At 23.1% G+C, this 23,342-nt stretch overlaps 8 protein-coding genes across 8 annotated transcripts; 3 read left to right on the top strand and 5 right to left on the bottom strand. All coding sequences in view use genetic code 6, as the record gives it.

The window, feature by feature from the left end:
- Positions 1 to 499: 499 nt before the first annotated feature.
- On the top strand, positions 500 to 1,917 carry TTHERM_01205290 (hypothetical protein; the record flags this gene model as incomplete). The annotated part of the gene is made up of 2 exons (XM_001029956.2): positions 500 to 1,573; positions 1,630 to 1,917. The coding sequence occupies 2 exons, from the start codon at positions 500 to 502 to the stop codon at positions 1,915 to 1,917; spliced, it is 1,362 nt and encodes a 453-aa protein (XP_001029956.2).
- Positions 1,918 to 2,363: 446 nt separating this feature from the next.
- On the bottom strand, positions 2,364 to 5,977 carry TTHERM_01205280 (meckelin; the record flags this gene model as incomplete). The annotated part of the gene is made up of 10 exons (XM_001029955.3): positions 2,364 to 2,862; positions 2,916 to 3,028; positions 3,093 to 3,858; positions 3,922 to 4,124; positions 4,173 to 4,304; positions 4,366 to 4,509; positions 4,564 to 4,692; positions 4,747 to 5,518; positions 5,577 to 5,770; positions 5,822 to 5,977. 10 exons carry the CDS (start codon positions 5,975 to 5,977, stop codon positions 2,364 to 2,366), a joined length of 3,108 nt encoding a protein of 1,035 aa, XP_001029955.2.
- Positions 5,978 to 6,505: 528 nt separating this feature from the next.
- On the bottom strand, positions 6,506 to 7,619 carry TTHERM_001205271 (hypothetical protein; the record flags this gene model as incomplete). Its single annotated transcript, XM_012799889.1, has 4 exons — positions 7,497 to 7,619; positions 7,038 to 7,444; positions 6,696 to 6,990; positions 6,506 to 6,631 (listed from the first exon to the last, which is right to left on the bottom strand). The coding sequence occupies exons 1-4, from the start codon at positions 7,524 to 7,526 to the stop codon at positions 6,506 to 6,508; spliced, it is 858 nt and encodes a 285-aa protein (XP_012655343.1). The 5' UTR covers positions 7,527 to 7,619.
- Positions 7,620 to 8,066: 447 nt separating this feature from the next.
- TTHERM_01205270 (zinc finger, C3HC4 type (RING finger) protein) lies at positions 8,067 to 9,290 on the bottom strand (the record flags this gene model as incomplete). The annotated part of the gene is made up of 3 exons (XM_001029954.3): positions 8,067 to 8,576; positions 8,636 to 8,772; positions 8,828 to 9,290. The coding sequence occupies 3 exons, from the start codon at positions 9,288 to 9,290 to the stop codon at positions 8,067 to 8,069; spliced, it is 1,110 nt and encodes a 369-aa protein (XP_001029954.3).
- A 777-nt stretch (positions 9,291 to 10,067) lies between these two features.
- TTHERM_01205260 (vacuolar sorting-like protein) lies at positions 10,068 to 13,669 on the top strand (the record flags this gene model as incomplete). Its single annotated transcript, XM_001029953.1, has 10 exons — positions 10,068 to 10,443; positions 10,579 to 10,884; positions 11,046 to 11,185; positions 11,240 to 11,328; positions 11,392 to 11,647; positions 11,701 to 11,982; positions 12,029 to 12,612; positions 12,665 to 12,932; positions 12,992 to 13,291; positions 13,346 to 13,669. 10 exons carry the CDS (start codon positions 10,068 to 10,070, stop codon positions 13,667 to 13,669), a joined length of 2,925 nt encoding a protein of 974 aa, XP_001029953.1.
- A 911-nt stretch (positions 13,670 to 14,580) lies between these two features.
- On the top strand, positions 14,581 to 15,560 carry TTHERM_01205250 (thioredoxin; the record flags this gene model as incomplete). Its single annotated transcript, XM_001029952.4, has 3 exons — positions 14,581 to 14,834; positions 14,983 to 15,097; positions 15,345 to 15,560. The coding sequence occupies exons 1-3, from the start codon at positions 14,665 to 14,667 to the stop codon at positions 15,558 to 15,560; spliced, it is 501 nt and encodes a 166-aa protein (XP_001029952.3). The 5' UTR covers positions 14,581 to 14,664.
- A 705-nt stretch (positions 15,561 to 16,265) lies between these two features.
- TTHERM_01205240 (hypothetical protein) lies at positions 16,266 to 18,917 on the bottom strand (the record flags this gene model as incomplete). Its single annotated transcript, XM_001029951.1, has 1 exon — positions 16,266 to 18,917. The coding sequence occupies one exon, from the start codon at positions 18,915 to 18,917 to the stop codon at positions 16,266 to 16,268; it is 2,652 nt and encodes an 883-aa protein (XP_001029951.1).
- Positions 18,918 to 19,261: 344 nt separating this feature from the next.
- TTHERM_01205230 (ATP-dependent DNA helicase, RecQ family protein) lies at positions 19,262 to 23,316 on the bottom strand (the record flags this gene model as incomplete). The annotated part of the gene is made up of 13 exons (XM_001029950.2): positions 19,262 to 19,406; positions 19,466 to 19,617; positions 19,721 to 19,888; positions 19,938 to 20,048; positions 20,103 to 20,591; positions 20,648 to 20,814; positions 20,867 to 21,110; positions 21,175 to 21,318; positions 21,372 to 21,775; positions 21,826 to 22,428; positions 22,485 to 23,058; positions 23,105 to 23,237; positions 23,312 to 23,316. 13 exons carry the CDS (start codon positions 23,314 to 23,316, stop codon positions 19,262 to 19,264), a joined length of 3,339 nt encoding a protein of 1,112 aa, XP_001029950.2.
- Positions 23,317 to 23,342: the final 26 nt, after the last annotated feature.

Here is a 23,342-nt window from a genome sequence, read left to right as displayed (position 1 = left end):
TCACCAAAAGTGAAAAATTAAAATTAAGAATTATTTTTTATAAATCAAAGTCTTAAAATTCCAAAAAAAGTGTGACAAAAATTCATAATCACATGATTTTGAAGGTTCTATTGAATTATTGATAATATATTTATTAGGCTAGATATAAATAAATATGAATTTAGCTTTTAAATTTTTTAATAACTTTAGATGGTTTCAAGTACTCAATTTATATACACAGTAATAAACTTAAATTTTAATGAATGCAAATTTTTAATTAATATTTTATAAAAAAAAATTATACTAATAGAAGTGAATTATAGTATTGTCCTCAATCACATTTTTAAATTGTTTACATAAACAATTTATAAAAATAGTACAATTTTTATGCCAATACTTTAAAGACAATATTTACCATAAAAGTAAAATAAAAAGCAACATAATTTACTTATTAATAAACGAACGTAAGATCTATCACCTCGAAAAGATAATATTTAATTGATAAGAATAATTAATTTTGATGTAAAAAATTGAAAATTCTTAATATTAAGGTTACAAAATGAAAAACGATATTTCAATATAAAAAGGATTTCTCTATTTTGATGATAATAACTCATTATTTTCACCCAGGTCAAATATAGACTATAGAATTAATACTGAAGATTCTGTAGAGTAGTTTAATGAGATGCAAGACTACCCAATTTTAAGTTAATAATCATTTGACAGTAACTAAAGCAAAGATATAATCCAAAAAGGTGGCAAATTACCAAAGAGAAAATTTACTAAAAAAATGTGCCTAAGCCTTGCTACTCCATATTCATTCAAAGAAAATAATAATAGTAACTGGCCCTTAAGAAATAATAGTGGTACTTAATTAATTAATAATGAAATGAATTGCTATTTTAACTCTACTAATAAATTTATTTAGCAATAGCAAATATATTAGCAACAACCATATTTGGCACCGCAAACAAGTACTTCACTAAATTAAGCTTAATCTAATCTAAAAAAACCTATATAATAATCAATTTTCTATAAAAATGAAAACTCATCTTCAATGTTATACGATTGTAACGACAAAAAGGAGTTTTTTAGAGCAATAAAGTTTAATTTATTCAACAAAAAAAGAAATAGCGGTATAATTTCAAACAGCTCTTAAGTGAATATAATCTAGCAGTAGAATAGCTAATAAAATATGAAAAAATATATCTCAACCAATGAAACACTTTCTGAAAAAAAAAATTTATAGAATAGAGCACCCATTTTAGTATAACAAAATGATATAGATAGTCCTTAAAGCTGTGAAAAAATAGCAAATAATAATAAGCAAATTCAATACTTTTAAAATTCTTCTAGCAAACCTTTAAACCTACCTAGTTCTAATTTTAACCAAATTTAAAAATAAGCAAATTAACTCATCATACCAAACGAATTTTTGACACCTCAAAGCCGAATAAAAAACTCATAATCAAGTAGAGTTTTAGCTACAAGCACATTTAGTGATTCAATTGAATCTTAAACATAAACTTAAAATAAAAATACTCCTCTAACACAAAAAGATAAAAAAAACAATGATCGAATATAAAAAATAATGGTAATTATTTTATATTCCAATTAATTTTAATAAATTTTAATTTTTAAATTTAAAAGAGCTTCAATTTAGCAAAAGAAATGAATAAAATAGTCTCCAAAATTAAATAGTAGAGATAAAAAGAATAAAATCCTTCAATTTTAAAACTGCCATCAATTAAATCCTCTTAGTCTCTACAAAAAGAGAAGTAAACTTGCTAGAGTTAGGCAAATTTAGAGTTAAACGAGATATAATTTCCCATTTACAATTCCACAAGCAATTTATCTAATCTAAGTAAGCAAATATAAATTTTAGGAACAAAAAAAAAGTAAGTGCACTTTATAATAGATGAGATAGACTAATGTTGATCTTCATATAAAAAAAATTAATTCTGAAAAAAAAACTAAAATTATAAATACACTCTATAAAGTTAATTACAAAATCTATAAAAATCTCTAATTTTGTCAAAAATATTTATTATAATCAACTTTGATGAAAAGAGTTTTCCAAAAAATTAAGAAAAAATTAACTGATATAAATTAAAAAATACACACTAAATAAATAAATATTAATTTAAACTACTTAATATAACAAAATAAATAAATAAATAAGTTATCTGTAAAATTATTCTATTTATTTTTTGTAATAAAATTCACAAAAAATAATTAATTCTTAATTAAATGAACATTTATAAATGCAAAAATCTTTGAACTGAATTAAGTAACAAATAATTTAAAAATGGTAATCTATTTTATAGATATAAATAAATACTTTTTAAATTCTATTTGAGTTAAATATTGAGAGTTTTTTGTTTTCAAATTAAAAACTGCTCATCAATACCTGCTTTAGTGCTGATATTAGATTATCCTCTTTCTTGTCTGATATACTTAAAGATATAGTCTAGACCATAAGTAACTATTACAGCAACTAGTGTTGATTCCGATACCAGATCTATAAAGGTATAGACAGTTATGTAAAAATAAAGTAATGTAAACTCATAGCCTGAATATAAAACACTAGAGAAAATATTGTCACGATCCACATAAAACATATTTTAATTAAATCTTCTATCTACATGAGTAGGAGGAGGTAAATGCAGCAAGAACCTTTATGAAAACTCCATTTCAAAAATATTAGAATTTTAGCCAGCTCCTTTGTTCATACTTCTGATTACTTCTCTTAAAATTCCATCCATTTTTGGTTTGAAGAGTTCTTCACCATTTTCAATTGTAATGTCTGCGAAATAGTTCTAGTTATTTTCAGCTTCTTTAACATCTTCTATATTTTTTAAAGATTTTTATTCTTCTATTTCCCTAATTTTAATAAAATATGTTAAGAATACAAAATTGAATTAAAATTTTTTTACAATTCATTATTTTTTTTATTCTGTTTTAAATTTTGCTTTGCCTTTTTAGCTAGCTCTAATTCTTTTCTCTTTTTTTCAAGATATTCTATAGATTTTTGTCTAACTTCAAACATCTAAAAAATATTTGAATTTAAAATAATATTAATAATAGTTATTGATAAATATTAATTATTTTACATAATCAATCTATTCTCTTAAGTCCCATGACATGAAAAATTCAAAAATTTAATCATTTGTATTGTTTAACCCTCTTTGTTCTCTTTTCATCTTTTATGTAGGGAAATTTCCTTATTATGGTTAACCTGGGAGACCACCCATACCCATACCCATTCCCATGCCCATAGCTCCAGGCTGCTATTGCATCATTTACATTCCTCTTGCACTTTGATATCCCATATTACCTCCAGTGCCTTACTATAACTATCTCATCATCATAGAATTATTAAATTAATTTGGAAATCTACCAAATCTATTATAATTATTGGTTTAGAAAAATTCAATAGGAACATCATCTCCTAAGCACTGCATTAGCCACAAAGAATCACCTTCAGCGTATTTATCGGGAGATTAACCATGAAGATAATATCCATGGAGATAATCGTCAAATATAAATATACTCACATTTGAAACTGAACAAAAATCAGTGAAATCTTATATTTTGAAAGGGACCCATATTTTAATTAAATTTCTAGCAATAATTTATATCAATCCAATAAAGAAAAACAAACTAGCATTTATGAAAAACTTGTAAATGATATTTATACCAATATTTTAAGTTGGTAAATTAGAAGAGCTCGAAAATGTGTTGCTTGCTCCATTTTCCCAATCCACACCATTCATAAGCATTGCCATAAAAAATAAAGTCCATTCAATAGAAACTATCCTATAAACAGCTAGTTCGTTAAACTCATTTGCTACGAACAATGTTCTCCAACTTGATTAACTTTATAAAAAATGATAGAATTATAATTTTATTTTTTCATTAAAATAATAGATTTTAATTTACCCTTTATCCTCTTCTTAATGCAAGAACTTCTTTTTGGGCTCCCAATCTAAGAAATAGATTTAACAGTTTGATTACTTTAATATTAAATTAAAAGTGGCAATAAGCTTAAATGCAAATCCAAATGCACAACAAATGATGAATGAAGTATAGATTTAGCTATCAGAGAATCTTGGTGGCATAATAAAGTTAGGAGAGGTTGAGGCCTTAATTAAACAATAATTTTAATTGACAAAAATTAATTAAAAATTTACTTTTGCAATAATATATAAGGCTGCACTAAGGATAAACAAGAAAAATATAAGTGCTTCTCCATAGCAGTCACATATGATTACAAATATATTCCACAAAAACTTAACTGTGTAATTGGGCATCATTCTTTATTGCTTTTATTTAATAATTTTTAATATTTTTACTTTAATTAAATTAAAAATAAAAATAAATTACTCCATCTGTACGAGGATTGTACATAGTCCAAATGTAAAATCTTGCAAGACACCATAAAAATACAAGAACGAGGTAAATAGCAAAGAAAATTTTAATAACTAGCCAAAAATTATCTAAAGAGCTCCCTGTACTTTGATATGAAACCTTATTTTATTAATTTAAAAAACTTTAGCTTAAATAAATATATTTGTTATTTACTGAAAAATTGACTGTCGTTGTACTTGTGCTAGTGGCTTATAATTATTGATAGTTGACTTTGATATATGCTTAAGAATTTGAGACATCAATAATCAAATTTATAGAAGTGGCTACTTATATTTTTTAATCCTAATTTTAAAATTAAAATAATTATAATTTAATAATTTAATAACTTTTTGTTACATAAAACCCTTTTTCATACAAGTAAAATCTGTTAACATTTATTGTATCAGATTTACCCCAAAGATCATAGTAAGTAACTTACACTTAAAGCTTTTAAAACTTATTTGTCGTCTGTGAAGATGAACTTTGGTCTTAAGTATAGATTTCAAAGAAATTAGATGTAGATTTGATAGTGGTTGGATCTAGCTAGCATCGGTTATCAAAGCTTGAGCCAAAAGTTTTAAAAGCATTGTCATCATTAACACCTTTGCTGCATAACTATAAATCTGTAGTAAATGGACGAAAATCTATGAACTCTCCATCTTAATCATATAACATCACATATAGATTAGTATTAATCGATTACTAAGTGTAGCTAGAGGTCAAATATTGATAAAGCTATTGTTATCCTGCAGTGAACTTTGAATTACTAATGCTTTATAAAAGTGCACAGTCTTCATAATCAGAAGAAAATCCTCTTATCAAGCATCTATTTATCAAATAGTTACAGCTTTTTGGATGCATTCTCTATGCATTCCCTTAACTATAACATGCATAAGCGTTTATAATTTAATTTTCAACTGAAGATTTAGCTGCTGCTGAAAAAGGAAAACTAGTATCTATATATCCAAATTAACCTTATCCAACATCCGACATAACTTAATATTTACTAGTTAAATCAAATCCATTGATTAACTTATTAGGAATTTTTTAAAAAATTGACTATAAGTATATACATTTTTATGTATTTGATGCTGTGCATGTATTCAACTAAGGGAAACAATATTATGTCCTATTAAATAAGAAATAAAAATAAATATTTCTTCATATAAAATTTAATGTTTCATTACTGATATTAATTAGAATTATTTAAACAATTTTCAAAAGCAAAGTTTCCATTTGTTACAGCATAAATACCTTATACTGAAGTAGAACCGGCTACTTATGTATTTTAAACGCATATTTAACCTAATTTAAAATACTATTTAGTTGGATCGCAAGTAATAGTTGTCTTGTCTGAACCTATAGTATTATCAACTTAATTCTTGATAAAAAATAGTTATCAGATGATTTATAATTAGAATTTTATATTTACTGTGCAAGAAAATGTTCTACCATCATAAAATTAAGTGCCACTACATTAATAGGGCTATAATGAAATTAATTGTTAAGCAAAAGCTAGATAATGTATTAATTAAATATTTGCTAAAACTATAAAATATTTGGCTAAATTATAGTCAGATTTTTTCATTTTCTTAAAAATGGGTTTAATTCTTAAGCTTTATATTTATTTTAAATTAGAATTTATAACCTACGATTGCTAATTTGTTATTAAATCTATATATGGCCAACAACTAACTTTGAAAAGCTTTTATTTAATTTTTTTTTTGATACTAATAGGATATTAAGAATTATATTAAAAAATTTAAATTTCAATTTATCAATAAAATCAGTCAGTCAGTATATTATGCATACCTTAGTTTATTGATTCGTGATCAGATTGTTTTTAAATATTAAATCCCTCTAAATTTAAAAAAAAAATAAAAATATCTTCGTAATTAATAATATAATTTGGATAATTATAATTTTTATTTTTTGCAACTAGATTTTTACTTTATCTCAAATAAATAAATAATTCATTCTATAAATATTATCACAAACAAAACAATAAATATCAAATAATTAATTTTAATTTATTTAAAATTTTTTTAATTAAATTTAAATTCTAATTTTTTATAAACATTTTACAAAATTATTTTTTAAATTTGAAATATTTTTATCAATTAAATTTAAAATTAGATTCTTTTATAATTTCAACTAAGTCATTTTTATTAAGTTCATGTATCAAAAGATTTTCATCAACATCCTCTTTGTACAGATTCTCATTCATCACATTAATCATTTCCTAATTTTTTTCAATAATTAAGAAATTAATATTATTTTTTTAAGAAATGATAATAAAATTTTACTATAATTTGCTCATCTGAAATATTAGTGAGTTAAAGATTATTTGCTGCTTTTCTTAAGCTTACTACTGTAATTTTTTTTTCTTGAATATCTTAAAGAGCATCAAATATGATACCAGAATATTCGTTTAAAAGCTTTTCATTAATACTCCTTTTTTGCTTTTTTCTATCATTTTAACTTTTATTTTTTGCTTTTTCTTTTTTCTTTTCATTTTCTTTAGCTTGCTTTATTTATTTTAATTTTTTTGGCTTACTTAACACATCCTCAGCTGAGCTATCTTCATCTTCCTAATAATTACTTTAGTATATTTTTATTACAATTTTAAGCTTTGATTAAAAATTTACCTTCCACTTTCTTCTTACTCTTCCTCTTTTCCATTTTTATAGCTATTGTTGCTATTCGCTAATTCCTCTTACTCATCTATCATATCTTACTTTTTAGTACTTTTTTTTGTAGAGCTTTTGCTTCTAGTAGACTGATTACGCTTATTTTTATTATTTTATTACTCATCTTACTCAATATAATTTATATCTTCCTCCATTTTTTATGTTTATTTTTACTATTTTTTATTGCCATTTTTTTGTCTTTGTTTTTATTATTCATTTTATTAAAGCTCTACCTTTTCATCTTATCCTTACATTTTTTGCTAATTTCTTCTCCTTAAAACTCTCTTATTTTCAAAAACGAAATCTTCCAGACTAGAGTTTTGCTTTTATGTTTTATTCCCATCTTCTTCATCACTCATGTAAACCTTAATCAGTATGGTTTTTATATAATTATTTATTCCTTACAAAAATTTTTACCTATTATGAGTCATCTTCTTGTGAATCCATTTTTAATTTTAGCGATTTATATAATTTTTTTAATTGAAAAAGATATTTATATACTGTTAAAGATAGATATTGGTTGGCTATATTATAATAATAAGAAACCAAAAACTAGCTCTTAAAGTGAATACTAAAACACAAACATAGAAACACTTATTTAGAATTTAGACAGAAAAACGAGTAGATAGAATTGCAATTAAAAATTTAAAAATGATTAAAAGAAGAGGCAAAAAGATCATATATATTAGATACAATATAAAAATAAAATTTTAATATAAAGTAATGAATACATAAGTGAGTAGTTTTTAGTATAGTATTTAATTTTAATAATTTTTTATTTTAAATAAAATAATTCCATTAATTTCTAATTTATTAAATTATAATTATTTTATCTACATTTTATCAATTTACCGAAATCACTTAAGTTTAAAATAATTTTGTTACTATTAATTATTAGCTTATATTTCCTGCTTCACATGTAAAAATCTATAATTTTTGTAATGCCTATTAAATTTAGCTAAATATTACTAACAAGAAAAATGCATTTCATTTAAGGAATAACTCTATGTAACTTATGATCTCTGCTTTGCAAATTGGGCACTCCTATTTCTTTATTCTTTTCAGGCAACTGTAGCAAAGACACATATGTAAGCAAGGCTTTAGAATTATATTTCTTAAATTTGAATAACATATGTTACACTTTTAGTTGTCTCCTATATTTTTATCCTAAGCAATTAAATCCATTTTTTCTCTAAGATGAGTAATTAATTTATCTCTTTTGATCTAAATGTATTTTTACACAACTTCTATCAGCTTTTTAAGAAACATGAACCCTCCAATTAAGAAAGGAATAGATAAAATAAGAATAAATATCCTTCTTTACATCAATCTTTTTTATAGTAGTTTTAACAGTTATTCCTTATCCTTTAAAATATAGAGAGGATTCTCCATAACCAACTTTTTATTTCTAACATCATATATTATGTCTCCAAAAATAGTAACAAGACTGTTATTTTTTAATCCCATCTCTACATCTAAAGTTCCTTCATGTGTTCCCTATAAATTCAATTTAAAATAATTTTTTAAAAATAAAAAATAAATAATATTCTTGTTACTTTTTTTCTGAGATAATTAAATTTTAAATATGTAATGGTCAAAAGTAGCTTTGTAAAATCTATTATAGAGTGCATAATATTTGAAAAAATTCCTCTTTTAACAAAGTTTGCTTTCATCTGAAGTAATACAAGTGCAGCTATAGTTTATTTTAATAAATTAATAAATATTTTAAACATAATCGTTTTATTTACCTTAAATATTAGTATTAGGTTTTTTTTATATATCACATACTTGTGGACTTTCGTAGTCCTTTAAAAACAAATTTGATGCTATTTTAACAAACTTTTTTTCACTTTCAGGAAGCAGCAAAGGAAAGAAAGCATTCTTTGAGTATTCTCTCCTTGTGAATAACTCTTTTTGATAAAAAAGCGAATACAAAACCTCTAAGCCTTATACGAGAATCGACTTAACAAGATGATTAGAGGATATAACTCCTTCAATAAAGACTTAATTTTTTCTAATAAAACTTAAGTTGCTAGCAACTAAGTTCTGCTATAACTCCTTCTCTATTTCATCAACTAGCTATTAAGGAGTAGAAACTTACAATTGTTCTAATCGTTTGTATTTTAAGTTTAGTATTCCATAATTCTTTAAAAATTGTCCTATTGTTACACCCATGGAGATAAATAGACCTCCATACCCTATAATTTCCATGTTTTATATCGACTTTAGAGATAGTAATAATGACGTAGGTTTTAGCTTTTAGATTATTTAAATCAAGTTATTAATTTTTTTTAGTTAATTTAGTTATTATGAAATTGCTTCTAGATAATTTTTTTAATAAATTAAGAATTTTGGAGAGTATGTTAATTATTAATCATTAATATTATACAATCATAACATTAATTACATCATCTCCATATTTATTATGATATTTAAAATGAGATTTTATTCTAAAAAAAAGTGGATTAAATGAACATTAGATCACAATATGAGTGAATGATGACAAATAGATTTAAACTCAAATTCTAATAATTATTTTCTTAAATAAAATATTATCTATTTAATTGATTGTTTTAAATTTTTTTAATGCAATTATTTAATAAAAAATTAATGAAAATTATTAAATTTTTATTTTAATTATTTTTACAACATTAAATTTAAAAACAAATTAAAAATTATAATAAAAAATATTTTATTTTATTTTAAAACAAAGGAAATTAGTCTTAAAAATTGTTTTGATTTATGAGGAGCTTCATACTATTTTACAAAAAAATAATTTAATCTATTCCAATTTTAGATATTCTTCATTATTAAGATTTAATTTTTGATATCCACGCAAAACTTGAGTAATTATTTATTTTATAAGCATTACTTTATTAAATAATTATTATCTAATTAAAAGTTTTTGATTTCAAATAGCTTCTTACAAAAGATAAAGTATTTATAGTTGTAAAGAAAGAATAAAGCAGGCAATTTTAGAGATAAAAAATGCAAAATTAAGCCTAGTAGTAATCGAATTAGAATAAGCCGAAATAAGAATAGTTAAAGAAATTCACATTCTTTGATGAAAAAGAATTTGAAGATAAAAACAAGCCTATTCTTTAACCTTTGATATAGGAAGATGAAATTTCTAAAATAGAATATATTAATCAAAAACTTTATTTAGCTTCAAAAAAAAGTAAATAAGTGATTATATATGAAGATGGAAATCAGCCTGATACATTTGTTCCATTTTAAGGATAACTTTTTTCAATTTATAGTGCCAAGAATTATTTGATAGCTCATGGTTTAGATTCAGAATAAAATGCCTAGTCACAATTAAAGTTTTATGATACTAATATTAAGGACAAAGCTTTGATGAAAAGTAAAATATTCTTTAAAAGTTCTCAATTTAAAATTAAAATTAATTAAAAAAAAGAGAGTGCTTAAATATGTTTTTTTATTCTAAAATAATTTTTTATTTAAAATTAATGTTCTTTATTTTATTGATCAATAATAGCCCCAAAATATACAATGCTTGCAAGTAAGGATGCATTAATGAAAGATTGCAATGCCTTTTGCATTACTGAAGATATGCAAGGTATTGCTCTAGGTTTTAATGATGGCAGCGTTATCATTTATTAATCAAAATAAGATAAGGGAAATTTTGCATACAAAGACTTAACTTTGAAACCTCATAATTCACCAATTAGATAATTATTCTTTTCTCGTTTAGATGGAAACTTAAACTTATTCATAACTACTGATGATGCCATATAATGTTGGTAAAAATGCAATAAAAAGGTAGCTCTCAGTGTATCAGGAGGTAAAAGATTTGAAATTCAAAAGATAATTGCTGTTTAATAAATAAAAAAATATTTAATTTAATTAGGTTTTCTCTTATCAGAAAGCAAATTTTATTCAAAACAAAAGATATAATGATATTTTTTTTATAAATATTAATCACTTTTAATATTTTAAACAAAGGAAGCTTATTTGATATAACTAGCAAAGGCACTTTGATTGGTTGCACTAAAGCAAACCCTTCTGTTGTTATAGAATTTGACATAAACAAGCACTTAAATTAGAATGATATCAGACTTGAAGATGAAAAATATGAAAAATAAGTAAAATCTTTTAAATGATTAAACTTAAATAAAATAAAATTTATTTTTGTTTAGCTCATAAAATCCCATTCTACAAATTATTTGATCATTCTCTCAAAATAAGGTGAAGATTCCTAAATAATTATTTTGGATACTCTTAACTAGTAATTTGATTAATTCTTATCTAATTATTTTTAAATTAATTATTGATTTTTAAATTAATTTAGATATATTGCACATAAAGTAGCTTACAAATCAGTCCAAGTTATTTCCTCATCTAAAGAATATATACATTTAATTTAAGGTATCAACAGATAAAAGAAACTCATTAGATTGAAAGAAAAAGAAAATGCTTACAAGATCGAATATTTCTTTAAAAGATCCTAATTTGATGTTGCATACAAATTTGCTAAAAATCAAGATTCAGATCCTGCCCTCTTAGCAGAAATCTCAAGATTGCATGGTGACAATTTATACACTAAGGTATTTAGTTTTAATGAGTTTTTATTTAATTTTTATATTTATGTAATAAATAGAGTGATTATAATGAAGCAATTAAGAAATATATTTAAACTATCGGTCATATCGAGCCCTCATATATTATTAGAAAATTCCTTGATGTTGCTCACATAGAATATTTAATTTAATATTTACAAGAAGTGCATGATAAATAAAAAGCAGACAAGCACCACACTGCCTTATTGTTAAACTGTTTTGTAAAGTAAAAGAAAATTGATGAGCTGGACAAATTTTTAACAAACAAAAAAGACTCTAAATAATATGATGTTGAGTTATTTGATATTGAAACTGCAATTAAGGTATTTTTTGATTAGGGGAATTAAAGATAATTAAATTTTTAAAAAGGTTTGCAGAGAAGCTAAAAAAAATGACCTTGCTCTACGTTTAGCTGAGTAAAAGGACTAGTATGAATAATACATAGAAATTCTTTTAGAAATGGAACAAGAAGGATAATCTCAATAGACTGAAAAGGCTATCAATTATATTAGAACCAAGGTAGAGTTAAACAAAAAGGAAATGTTTATCATTGAATTTGGTTAAGTGCTTATGAAAAATTGTTCTGAAAAGTGTTTGGAATTAATTCAAAAAATAGTTATGCTTCGTAGTCTTAGAAAAGGTTATGATAAATAATAATAAAATGCATCATCTAACTAAAAGATCAATATTTCTATTGAGTAAAAAGCCGCTCTAGATTATTTTGGTTTGAAGGAAAGTCACATTCCTTAAATCTACAATGATTTGTTAAATGAACCAGATAAATATTTCCATATTTTTGTAAACGGTAAAGATGAGTACTTGGAAAGGTATTTGAAGTTTTTAACAGATTACATTGATTTCTTTGATAATCAGAAAGCCCTTTTGCATAGACTTTTTGAATTCTATCTTGAAAAGTACCATTTGGAAAGCAAGAAATAAAGCTTAGAATTAAGGTTTAATATTTAATAAAATTGAATGTAATTAATTATATCTACTATTTAAAAGCAAAAATTCGAAAGGTCTAACTGTTAAACAAGAAAAGGAATAATACATTAAAGATTTGCTCAAAAACTCTCAATTTGCCTAAAAGTATGATAAAAATCACTTGTTAGTTCTCTTTAAAATGTATAATTTCGAACCTGGTATCATCCATCTCTACAATGAAATGAGATTAAAAGAAGAACTCCTTAACTTTTATATTATGACAAATCAAGGAGATAAAATTATTGAAACTTGCAAGGATAATAAAGAGGAAACAAATCTATGGGTTTAAGTAAAATAATTAAAATAACTTAACAAATATGATGAATAAATATATTTTCTTAAAATAAGGCTTTAAAATACTTCACTCACCCTGATAGATTTACTAAAGATTAAAAAGAACAAACAGAACAAAAGCTTTAAAAGATTCTATAAAATATCTAAAACTTAAACACTCTGTCTCCCTTATTGGTCTTGAATATCCTAGCTAAAAATAAAAATGTTGAATTTAAAATTGTAAAGGATTTCTTTATTTAAAAGCTTCAAGAAGATAGAAACTAAATAGAAAAAGACAAGTAGGTTGTTGAAGAAAAAACCAAAGAAGCTAATCAAGACAGAGAAGAGTACATGAAACTTAAGACTTAAGCAAAAGTATTTTTTTTACTATTATTGATAATTAAATATAAATTTTTAATTTAATAACAGATTTTCAGTCAAAAGTAATGCTAAGAATGTACAAATGACTTATCAGGTACTCGTGTTCATTTCATGTGTGGCCACAGCTATCATGATTAATGTTTACATGGTGATTCTGCACAAAAAGAATGTGAAAAATGTGCTGATAATTTCAAGCCTATCCTAAATAGAAAAGAAGGATTTGACGAAAAGGCTAGTGATTCAACTTAATTCCTAGAAAATATAAGCAGAAAAGAAAATAAATTCGATACAATAGCATCATATTTAGGAAAAGGGCTCTTTAGTCAATCAATATTAAATGGCAAAAATAACTCTGCTTCAAATAATTTTTGAAAAAAAAGAATACAAACTAAAAAAATATTTGTTTTTTTTTGTTAAAATAATTAATATTATAAAATTTATAGAACTTCTATAACTGATATAATAAATTTAAATAAAATAATTATAAAATATAATTCACAATAAAAATTTTTATCAATTTTAAATGCTAAAAATCAAATCTTAATATCCTGAACAGAGTTCCAACAATTTTGTAACAAATAAAATGCTTAGATTTTAATAAATTGTAAAAAGTTTTAATTGCAATTTTTTTAAAATAACAGATTTTTATAATTGACAAAGTTCACTAGTTATTTAAATTTTTCTTTACTTTTTAAAATGAAAAAAGCAAAATTAAATTAAAATTTAACTTAAAAATGATTATTAATTTTATAAATTTATTTTTCAAAAGCTTTAAGTTAAAAAATTTATTGCAATCAATTAAAAATTTAGACAAAAAATATTTTCTAAATAAAACTGATTTAATCTAATTTATCAATAGATAGATATATTTACTTTTTAAATAAAAAAAATGGGAAAATGCTTTAAATCTAATATTATTTTTAACTTTTTTAAAAAGAAAATTTATTACAAAATAATTTTTTTATTTTCCAGAAAAAGAACAAACATTTTATCTAACTAAATTATAACATTTCATATTTTTTTGTATTGAATATTTCAAAATAGTTTATTTATTTTCTTTGTTAAAGATTTTAAAAATGAAAACACTTTATAGATTTAGAAAATGAAAATTTATATGTTTGTTTGTATTTAAGATTGATTGATTGATTGAATGAATGAAAGAAAGAAAGAATGACTTTATAAGAAATATCATTTAGATATTTTATGAATAAATGATAGATCTATCTATATATTAATCAATATAGATATAAGAAAATAAAATAAAAAGTATATCATTCTTTATTAAGAAGATTATCAAGGGAGAATCAAAAATTAATCAAATTAAAATAAGAATTTATTTTAGATTTAATAGTGAAAGAAAGTATAAAATGATCAATATTAGCAAATCCGCTTCTAAGGTTTTAAAATTAAATTAAGCTTTAAACGCATAATTTTCAAGAGTACGTTCTTTCAATGATTTTAAGGCTGCTAAGACATATATTGATACTCTTAAACCCAAGCTCGCTTGTTTATATTTCCGTGCTGACTGGAATCCTCTGTAGATTGTTTATTTATAATCTCATTTCATTTAATACTAAAATAGTTTAAAAAATAGAAAATTTTATTTCATAAGCGTTTTTTAAGAGATTAAGAATGAAAGAATTATTATTAATTAATGAGCATAATTAATTCTATTTTATATTTAGTTGTGAATAGGCTGATAAAGATTTCGACAAGCTTTCTGATACTCATCTTGAATATGAATTTGTCAAAATCGATATAGATAAAGCTCCCTAAGCTAAGGGTTACTTCGCCGTTAGAGTATGAAAATATTTATTTTTTATAATTATTTCAACAAAAAATAAAAAGTAATTAGTCAATATTGGTAGAAATATAAGTTAAATTATTAAAAGTATAACTTTCATATAAAATTGTTTTAAAATTCGATAATTGTAATTATTATGAAAGATTAAAAACACAAAATATTTGCTGAATAATAAATTTGTTTTGAAATTTGCTTTGAAAAAATAATATTAAGTAATCTTTAAATTATGATAATGTAAAATAGTGTGAACCTGAATTCCTTTTGTTGTGTTTGGGCCAAGAAATGACAAGATAAACAGGTTAAAACTAAAGAAATTTAGAACACAGACTTTTCAAAGTTTAAGAATATGTTAAGGGACTTAATTTCCCTGCTGGTATGGATACTTATGAAGAATTCCACGAATAATACATGGCCGAACATACTCAACTCGATAAGGAAATTAACGAATGGGCTAGATGAGAAAAATAGACAAAATAAAATTTATGTTTAATTCTTCTTACCATACATTCATTCATTCATGCACACATCACTAAATACTTACTGTGTAGCTATAATTAATTAAAAAGTCATTGATAATAAAATCAATTTTTATCAAAATGAATTATCTACTTCTGTGTATTTTGTGGTGTTTAGAAATCTAATCTTCTATAAAATGGTTTTAAACTAGCTTAACTGCGTTTTAGTATATATAAATTTAGTTAATTAAAATAATATAATTGCAAATTTTAATTTAAATAATAAATATAATGTGTATAAATTAAGAAAATTAAAATAATAATTTTTATTTTTTAACAGAAGTAAATAAAAAATAGAATCTTATTTGCTAATATAATGCTGCACACTTCAAATTATTGATTTTTTTGTTTAAGTTGTGTGATAGATTGCTCTTTATTTTGTGGTTTTAGTCAGTTAATATTATATTAAGAGCTTTTTTAAAGCAATTTAAGAGTATTTGTGTCAACATGCATCATATTTTATAAGTTAAAAGTGTAAGGTTGAGTTTAATTTAAAAAATTAATTTAAATAATAAATATTTTAAGTAAAATTAATTAATCTACTTTTAAAATTAAAACGATATTTTTTATTTTTTGCAAACAAAAATTGATAAATTTTTATAAATTTACTTTATTAATGTTTTTTTTGTAGTATTTTGTTTTTTTTTATTCAATCGTTATTTGGAATAAAATCGTTTCCAATTAAATTTTTCTTTTCAGCTCTCTTTACTAATACTCTTAAAGATTTTACTTCCTCATTTAATATAATTATTTGGTTTTCTAAGTCACGGGTTTGCTCGTTTAATTATTTATTTTGATTTTTAATAATTATTATCTAATCTCCTAGCGTTTTTTACATTAAATTTCTTGAGTTTATGATATTTTCTATTTATTTTTCTTTTTTTTATAATTCTTAATTAAGTTCTTTTTCTATTTACATAAATGCTAATATTTAATCACTCTATTCTTCGTTTCCTCCTCCTCTTTTATTATAGTTGTTTTTACCTTTACTCATTCCAGCTGCTATTCCAGGAACTCTACATTTTCTCACTCCTTCTTCATCACTAGAATAACCATCTGTTTATTGAGTATTTCTTCGAGCAGATTTACAAGATTGACTTGGAGATCTTGGTTCATAATTCAAATTACCTTGAGATTGATTAGGTGATTAAGGTCTCTTGATGTTACCTTAAATAGGTTGCTAGGTATTACAAATTCTTTTTATTTACTATCGAGGAGACATAGATACTTACCTCGGAGAATTAGCTTCTTAGATTTAAGTTTATTACATAGGTACTTTAATTGATAAGTTTGATAGCTATATTTAATTGAGCTAGCTTTAAAGTAATAGTATATCATTTTGTAACTATTTATTTTTTTGATGATAGAAATCGATTTCCTCTTTGTAAACCAGATATTCACTAGTTTTTTCTTATTCTTCTTCCAGCATTTTAGAAAGAAGCTGGTTTTTTTACTTTTCAACCTAAAGAAGTCTACGAGTTTCATCAAGGTCATAATTTGCACCATTGTTGCTACTTTTATAGTTTATATTATATTTATCTGAAGTTTTTGTTTTGCTTCCTAGGCGTTTTACATCTTTACAACAATTTTAGAGAGCATTCTTACCTTTGCTGTTAATTTTTTGGTTTTTGATAGATGCAGCGAGAGTTAATTTTTCTGATTTTGAACCTGCTTATAGAGTTCCTGAAGAATGATGAGGACTTTAAGATAGGCTTCCACTCAAACTCCTATTACTTAAAGGAGATTAGTTTTCCTTCATTTACCTTCTAATATCTCTTCCACTCGAATTTGTTGTTAAATAATTGTAGTTACTACCTGAAAGTTTGTCTGCTTCTAATTACTAAATTTAAAGTGAACGATTATTGCTGCTTTTTAAAAGTTTAATTTCTTCTTCAAGTTTTTGAATGGTTTCTGCATAATTTTAATTTTCTTAAATTAAAAATATATTTTTTCTTTCTAAGCTCGCTCTGTCCATTTCAAAAGGATTGTGGTGAGTGTATTAATCAATTAATTTTTCAAATTAAGTGATTTTTTCTTCTAAAAAAGTTTAGTTTTTAGTGAATTAGCTAATACGCTGTTTACTCTCAACTAAATCTTTAATAAGCTTTTACATTTATTCATTACTTGAATCTTTAGTTAAAGCTTAGTTTAATAATTTTATTTCATATTGGTAAGTTTCTCTTTCATCTTCTAGTACTTTTATTTGTTCCTGTAATTTTTTTAAATACTGTTCTTAGTTTGTTTATTCTGTCTTAAGGTTTGCTGTCTATAAAAGTGAGTTTGAGTTATTAGTTTGATTGTTAAAATGAGCACTGTTTTATTGTACTTAAGAAAATTATTGACTGCTTCTGTTTGAATTCATTTAACTAACATATTATTAGCTTTAAGGAAAAATATTAAGCTAAGTTCTAGAATTGGATGAAGAAGAACCTCCTTAAATTGATGCATTGTTCTAATTGTAGTTATTGCCAGTTTAAGAACACGTAAAGGTATTTGTCTTAGTTTTTTATTGATTTAAGCTATTGTTACTTAAATTTCTCTAATGCAAATTGCTTAATGACTCTCTTTGCAAGTTGTTAATATTACCTTCAAAAAAGTTATTTTCTTACAATCTTGGGCTATTGCTTCTGCTCTAATATAAATTATCATTTTCTTTGTTTGATTAATAATTTGAAGCGTACTACTAAATTGTTTATTCATTTTAAAGTAAGGTTGCATCAACATATTGATTTTCTCTTGAAAAATCAGATATTGTTTTTAAAATATTCTTTCTTTGTGTAGGACGAACAATAAGAGAAAGTCTAATTTCTAATTTTTTCACAGTTTCTTTAAGAAGTTTGTTATCTGCTAATAAATTATTCCTTTCTTAAGCGAACCCTTCAACTTTGAGGTGTAGCTGCTTATTCTCTTTAAAAAGCTGCTCATTGTAATTTCTTAATTACTTAATTTCTTCAATATATGTTTACAGTTTTTAATCTTAAAGCTTCAATAGATATTCTAAATTATGATTGCTATCGACTAAATCATTTTTCTTTTTATTTTAAACTTTCAATTGAGTTTCTAGCTTAGAAATATACTATTTTTCTGTTTTTTAAACTTTGGCTTATACTGTTTACTAGCTTTCAATCTATCCAACTTAATTTAATGTATTTAAATTTTATGATTAAGGTGACATAGATTTCTCTTTCTTTTTAACTACAGTATTTAAATTATTTTATGGAGTATTTGAAATAACAAACCCCAACTTAACCTTTCCCTCTCTTTGAATTTAAGAGCTACTACTCTCGTTTTGCTTTTTCATTAGTATTGATTGCCCTCAAAATTAATTAATTTAAATAATTAAGTTTAATTTCCAGTTAATAACAATATTGTGAATAAAAAAAGATATTGGATTGTTAATTTTAAAAAGATTTTCAAATAGCTTTATTATTTTCAAAGATTTATCAATTTAAAATAATCATTTGAGTTAAAATTTATCAAGCAAACAAACAAAATAAACAAATAATTCAGTCAATTACAAATAGATAATTTTATTGAAAGTTGTTTTTATAGAAAAAACAAAATTTTTGAAATTATTAAAACTTATAACTGAATCTTTGAAAGATTTTATATAAAAAAATATGCTATTTTTTCATTATTCTAATTTCATATTTCTTATAATAAATTAGTTTTCATTTTTCTTTTAGGAGCAGGGTCATAATCATAAATAAACTCAAATATTCCTTCTTGAACAACTTCATAAAGTTCACTAAATCTATACTAGTAATATCTATCCCAAATATTTTGATTGCTTTTACAAAACAAATAATTTTTGAGTAAATAAAAAAACCAAAAAATAAATAAATTTACTTCTTCCATTCGTCCTAACCATATGTATAAGAAGATATTCCCTACATTAATCTTGTGATAATCTTTGGGTTTTTAAAATTCTCCAATAGCTATTCTTGCTATTCTTCTTCTTTTTCTTACACTTCTCTCTTCAAGAATTAAATTACATCTTTCTAATTATTTATAAATAAAAAAATAAGAAAAAATACATCCTTTATGAATGTATTTATTTATTTATCATTTTCAGATAGAGAAAAAATCAAAAGAAATTCTTACAATAATTTCTATTTTAGATTCCTTAGTTATTTGTTCATAGGGTAATACTTGGCTTAAATTTATATCAGCATCTTAAAGAATTTTAATATATGAAGTTCCATCGTAGTTAAAATATTAGTCAAAATATTTGCTAATACTAGATAACTTACTTTAACTATCAAATATTTTCTTAAAAAAAGATATTAATATTACTTATTTTTAAAGTAAAAATTTTTACATTTTAGATCATATATTTGACTGATGGATAAGATGTCATTTTCGATATGCAATATATGAAATGTATTTTATTTAAACTAACTTCCTCATACTTAGTCATTTCCCCATTTACCTAGATTTATAGTAATTATAAATGTAATTAAAATGAATTAATATATTTAGTTACTCTATTTAAAATATCAAGCATTTCTGTCTCTTCAAATGGTCTTAGGAATTAGAATATTAAACTTTCTTCTTTTAATTCGTTCTTTATTTTAGGGAAAAATTCTCTCAATTTTTTTTAAAGTTCAATAGGATCCATGCCAATCTAATTACACATGTCACAAATATTAAAAGTGTAGCATCCATGAGTTATCATGCTTATCTCTAGAATTCTCTTAATTAAATCATCTTTTTTAGCCATTTCATCAGGAACTCCTTGATAAAACCAAATAGAACAATTTTTATATCCTATAGGATAAATTTTGAAAATTGGATTATCTTAATTTTAAAATTAGCCAATTTTCATGATTAATGTTTAAAGAGTTTCTTTTTTGCTATCTAATTCTAACATGCTCTCTTTAAGTTCAATAAAACAATATTTTGATTAAGCAGATTCCATTAATTACTTGTCGAATATAATTTCTTCTTTACCCATTTTATTTTTTTATTTTCTCTAATTAAGTTTTTAATTAACATAAAATAAGTGAATTAAAAAATAATTTTAATTACAACTGTTCTTGATTTATCTTCTATATTATAAATTGACTTTTTTATTTTCTCATAAAATAGTTTTAAAGTTGAGTAATCAACGGAATCACTGTATACGTGACCACAATTTCTATAGAAATCTTCGTCATCTAAAAACATATGGCAATATGAGATATTCCCATCTCTACCTGTTTACAATTAAAAACAATTTTTTTATTAGTAAAGTATTTAAAATTTTACCTGCTCTTCCAGCTTCTTATACATAATTTTCTACAGTCTTAGGCATGTTCAAATGGATAACAGCCCTGATATCTGATTTATCTATACCCATACCAAAAGCAATAGTTGCAACAACAATCCTTAAATTTCCCTCCATAAAATCTTATTGAATTTATGCTTTTCTTTTATCTTCGCATCCAGAATGGTATGCTCCAGATGGTATCCCATTATATGTCAAAAATTATGCTAAAGTCTCACATTAAAACTTTTTATAATAAAGTTTGATAAATAAAAAATTTGAATATTTATTATCTATCATTATTAATTACTTTGTATTTACAGTAAATTACTATTGAATCTGTATCTTTAATAGGTAAACATTTAATTAAATTTAACAAAGCAGTATTTTTATCACTATCTCTTGAAATCGATATTCTTAAATTATCTCTTTTAACACTACTTGATCTAAAAACCTTATATTCAAAGATAGAATTAATGAAAGTTTTTAATAAAAATCTTAATATACATTTGTAATTTTAAGTTTATCCATCATTGATTATTAAGTTTGCAGCGTTGCTGTAGCAGTTAGTGCTATTATCTAATCACACTTCAATTTTTTTTATATTAATTCATTAATTATGAGATATGAAGTACGAAAGTTATGGGACCACTCACTAATGCAATGAGCCTCGTCAATACAAACGTAACTTATTTCAGGCAAACACTTAAAAAAATATGAAAAATCACTTTGAAGTACTTCAGGTGATATATATAGCAGCATCACTTAATTTTCTTTAATAAGTTAAATAACTTTCTGTTTTTATTCTTATGTCAAAGACGAATTATAAGCCACACCTTTTATATACTTAGGAAGCTTTTGTATTTAATCCATCATTAGTGAAATTAGTGGGCATATAACAATAGCCATTCCTATTAATTTATAATCATAATAAATGGAAAAATTAAATTAAATAAAATACCTTTCATAAATAAAGTAGGGAACTAGTAAATAAGAGATTTTCCATGACCTGTGCTTTACACAATTAAAGTACTTTATTTATTAATTATACTTTTAATTGACTCGATTTGACCTGAACGAAAATTATTGAATCCATATACTACTTGGAGAACTTTAACGAGATTTTCATCTGAGTGATCTTATAAATTTAAGGTATTAAATTAAGTATCTTAATCTTAGTTTTCTATTTCACTCAATGTAATTAGAAGTCCTTAAGATAAACAATTTACATACATATTTTATTTTTAAGACCTTTGATAAAGTTCACTATTTGCGTTATCAGTGCTTTCATTTTAAAATTTTATATTGTCAAATGCTGTAGGTTTATCTTCCTCTGGGTTAAATTTATTTTTATATTTTTATTTAATTCTTCCATTTTTAGTATATTTTTTTTTTATAGCATTAATTTCTCCAGTGAACCTATCTTTCCACTTTCTTTTCATATCAAGAGCGACAAAATTGTCCTACTTAGTTTTCTTAAACTGAATTGGCTTTTTTTAAGTATTCTTTTAATTTAGTTGATTACCATTCGTTTAATTTTATTTTTTATCTACTTTTTAAGATACTTTTAAATATAAATTAATTAATTTAATAATTATTTCATAATAATTCTTTATTTACTTTCTTTGTTATCATTTTCATTTTCACTATAATCTTCTTCTTAGAAAATAACTATTTTTTCTTCTTATTAAATAATATTATTTTTTTGCTTCTCAGATTTATTCAATTTTTCTGATTAATCTATCACCTTTATTCCCTCTGTAAAATCCTTCTTCAAAATTGAGATACTTTGATTCTCTTCGACTATATTCTTTTATTTGATTTCATCATTCTTATTATTACTTTGTTGTTTTTAAATTATTTAATTAGAACTAAATATTTTATTATCCACAACTTCATTTTATAATTCTACTTTTTTGTCTGAAAGGATATTGCTTTTAGAACTTTCATTTAGAAGTGATTTAGCTCCTAGATCTATTTGTTAAGATAGTTAATCTTAACAACTTTTATCTAAATTTTCAGGTTTAGCTTAGATAATCGAATTTGTTGGTTAAAATGACTAAATATTAAAATTTTGTTTCTTTTTTTATACATCCTAAATATTAGACTTATTACTACTTTCATTATTAAGAGACTGATTTCTTTTATAAAATATTTCTTTCAAGCTAGAAGATGTAGATTTTTCTTGTAATTGCTAATAAAATTAAAATTTAATTTTACTTTTAAAGAAAATATTTTACATTTTAATTTGTTCTTATAGGATTGAGTTGGTTTTATTATTGTTAAACCTTTTTTTTGTTTTCTAAATCTCTTTTTTACCTATCCTCATAAAGTTTAAGCATATTTATGTCGCCTTTCACAAAGTTAACTCTACTATATATAATTATAAATATGTATTTAAGTAAAATAGATTAATTCAAATTTAATTTAGCAAAATAATATCAAACCTCATTTCTTGTTTAGTTGTATATAATTATA

Source organism: Tetrahymena thermophila, assembly GCF_000189635.1.
Source record: "Tetrahymena thermophila SB210 genomic scaffold scf_8254415, whole genome shotgun sequence".
In the NCBI taxonomy this organism is placed as follows: domain Eukaryota; phylum Ciliophora; class Oligohymenophorea; order Hymenostomatida; family Tetrahymenidae; genus Tetrahymena; species Tetrahymena thermophila.
Note: the sequence above shows the minus strand (reverse complement) of the source record. Positions and strands in the feature narration are given on the sequence as shown.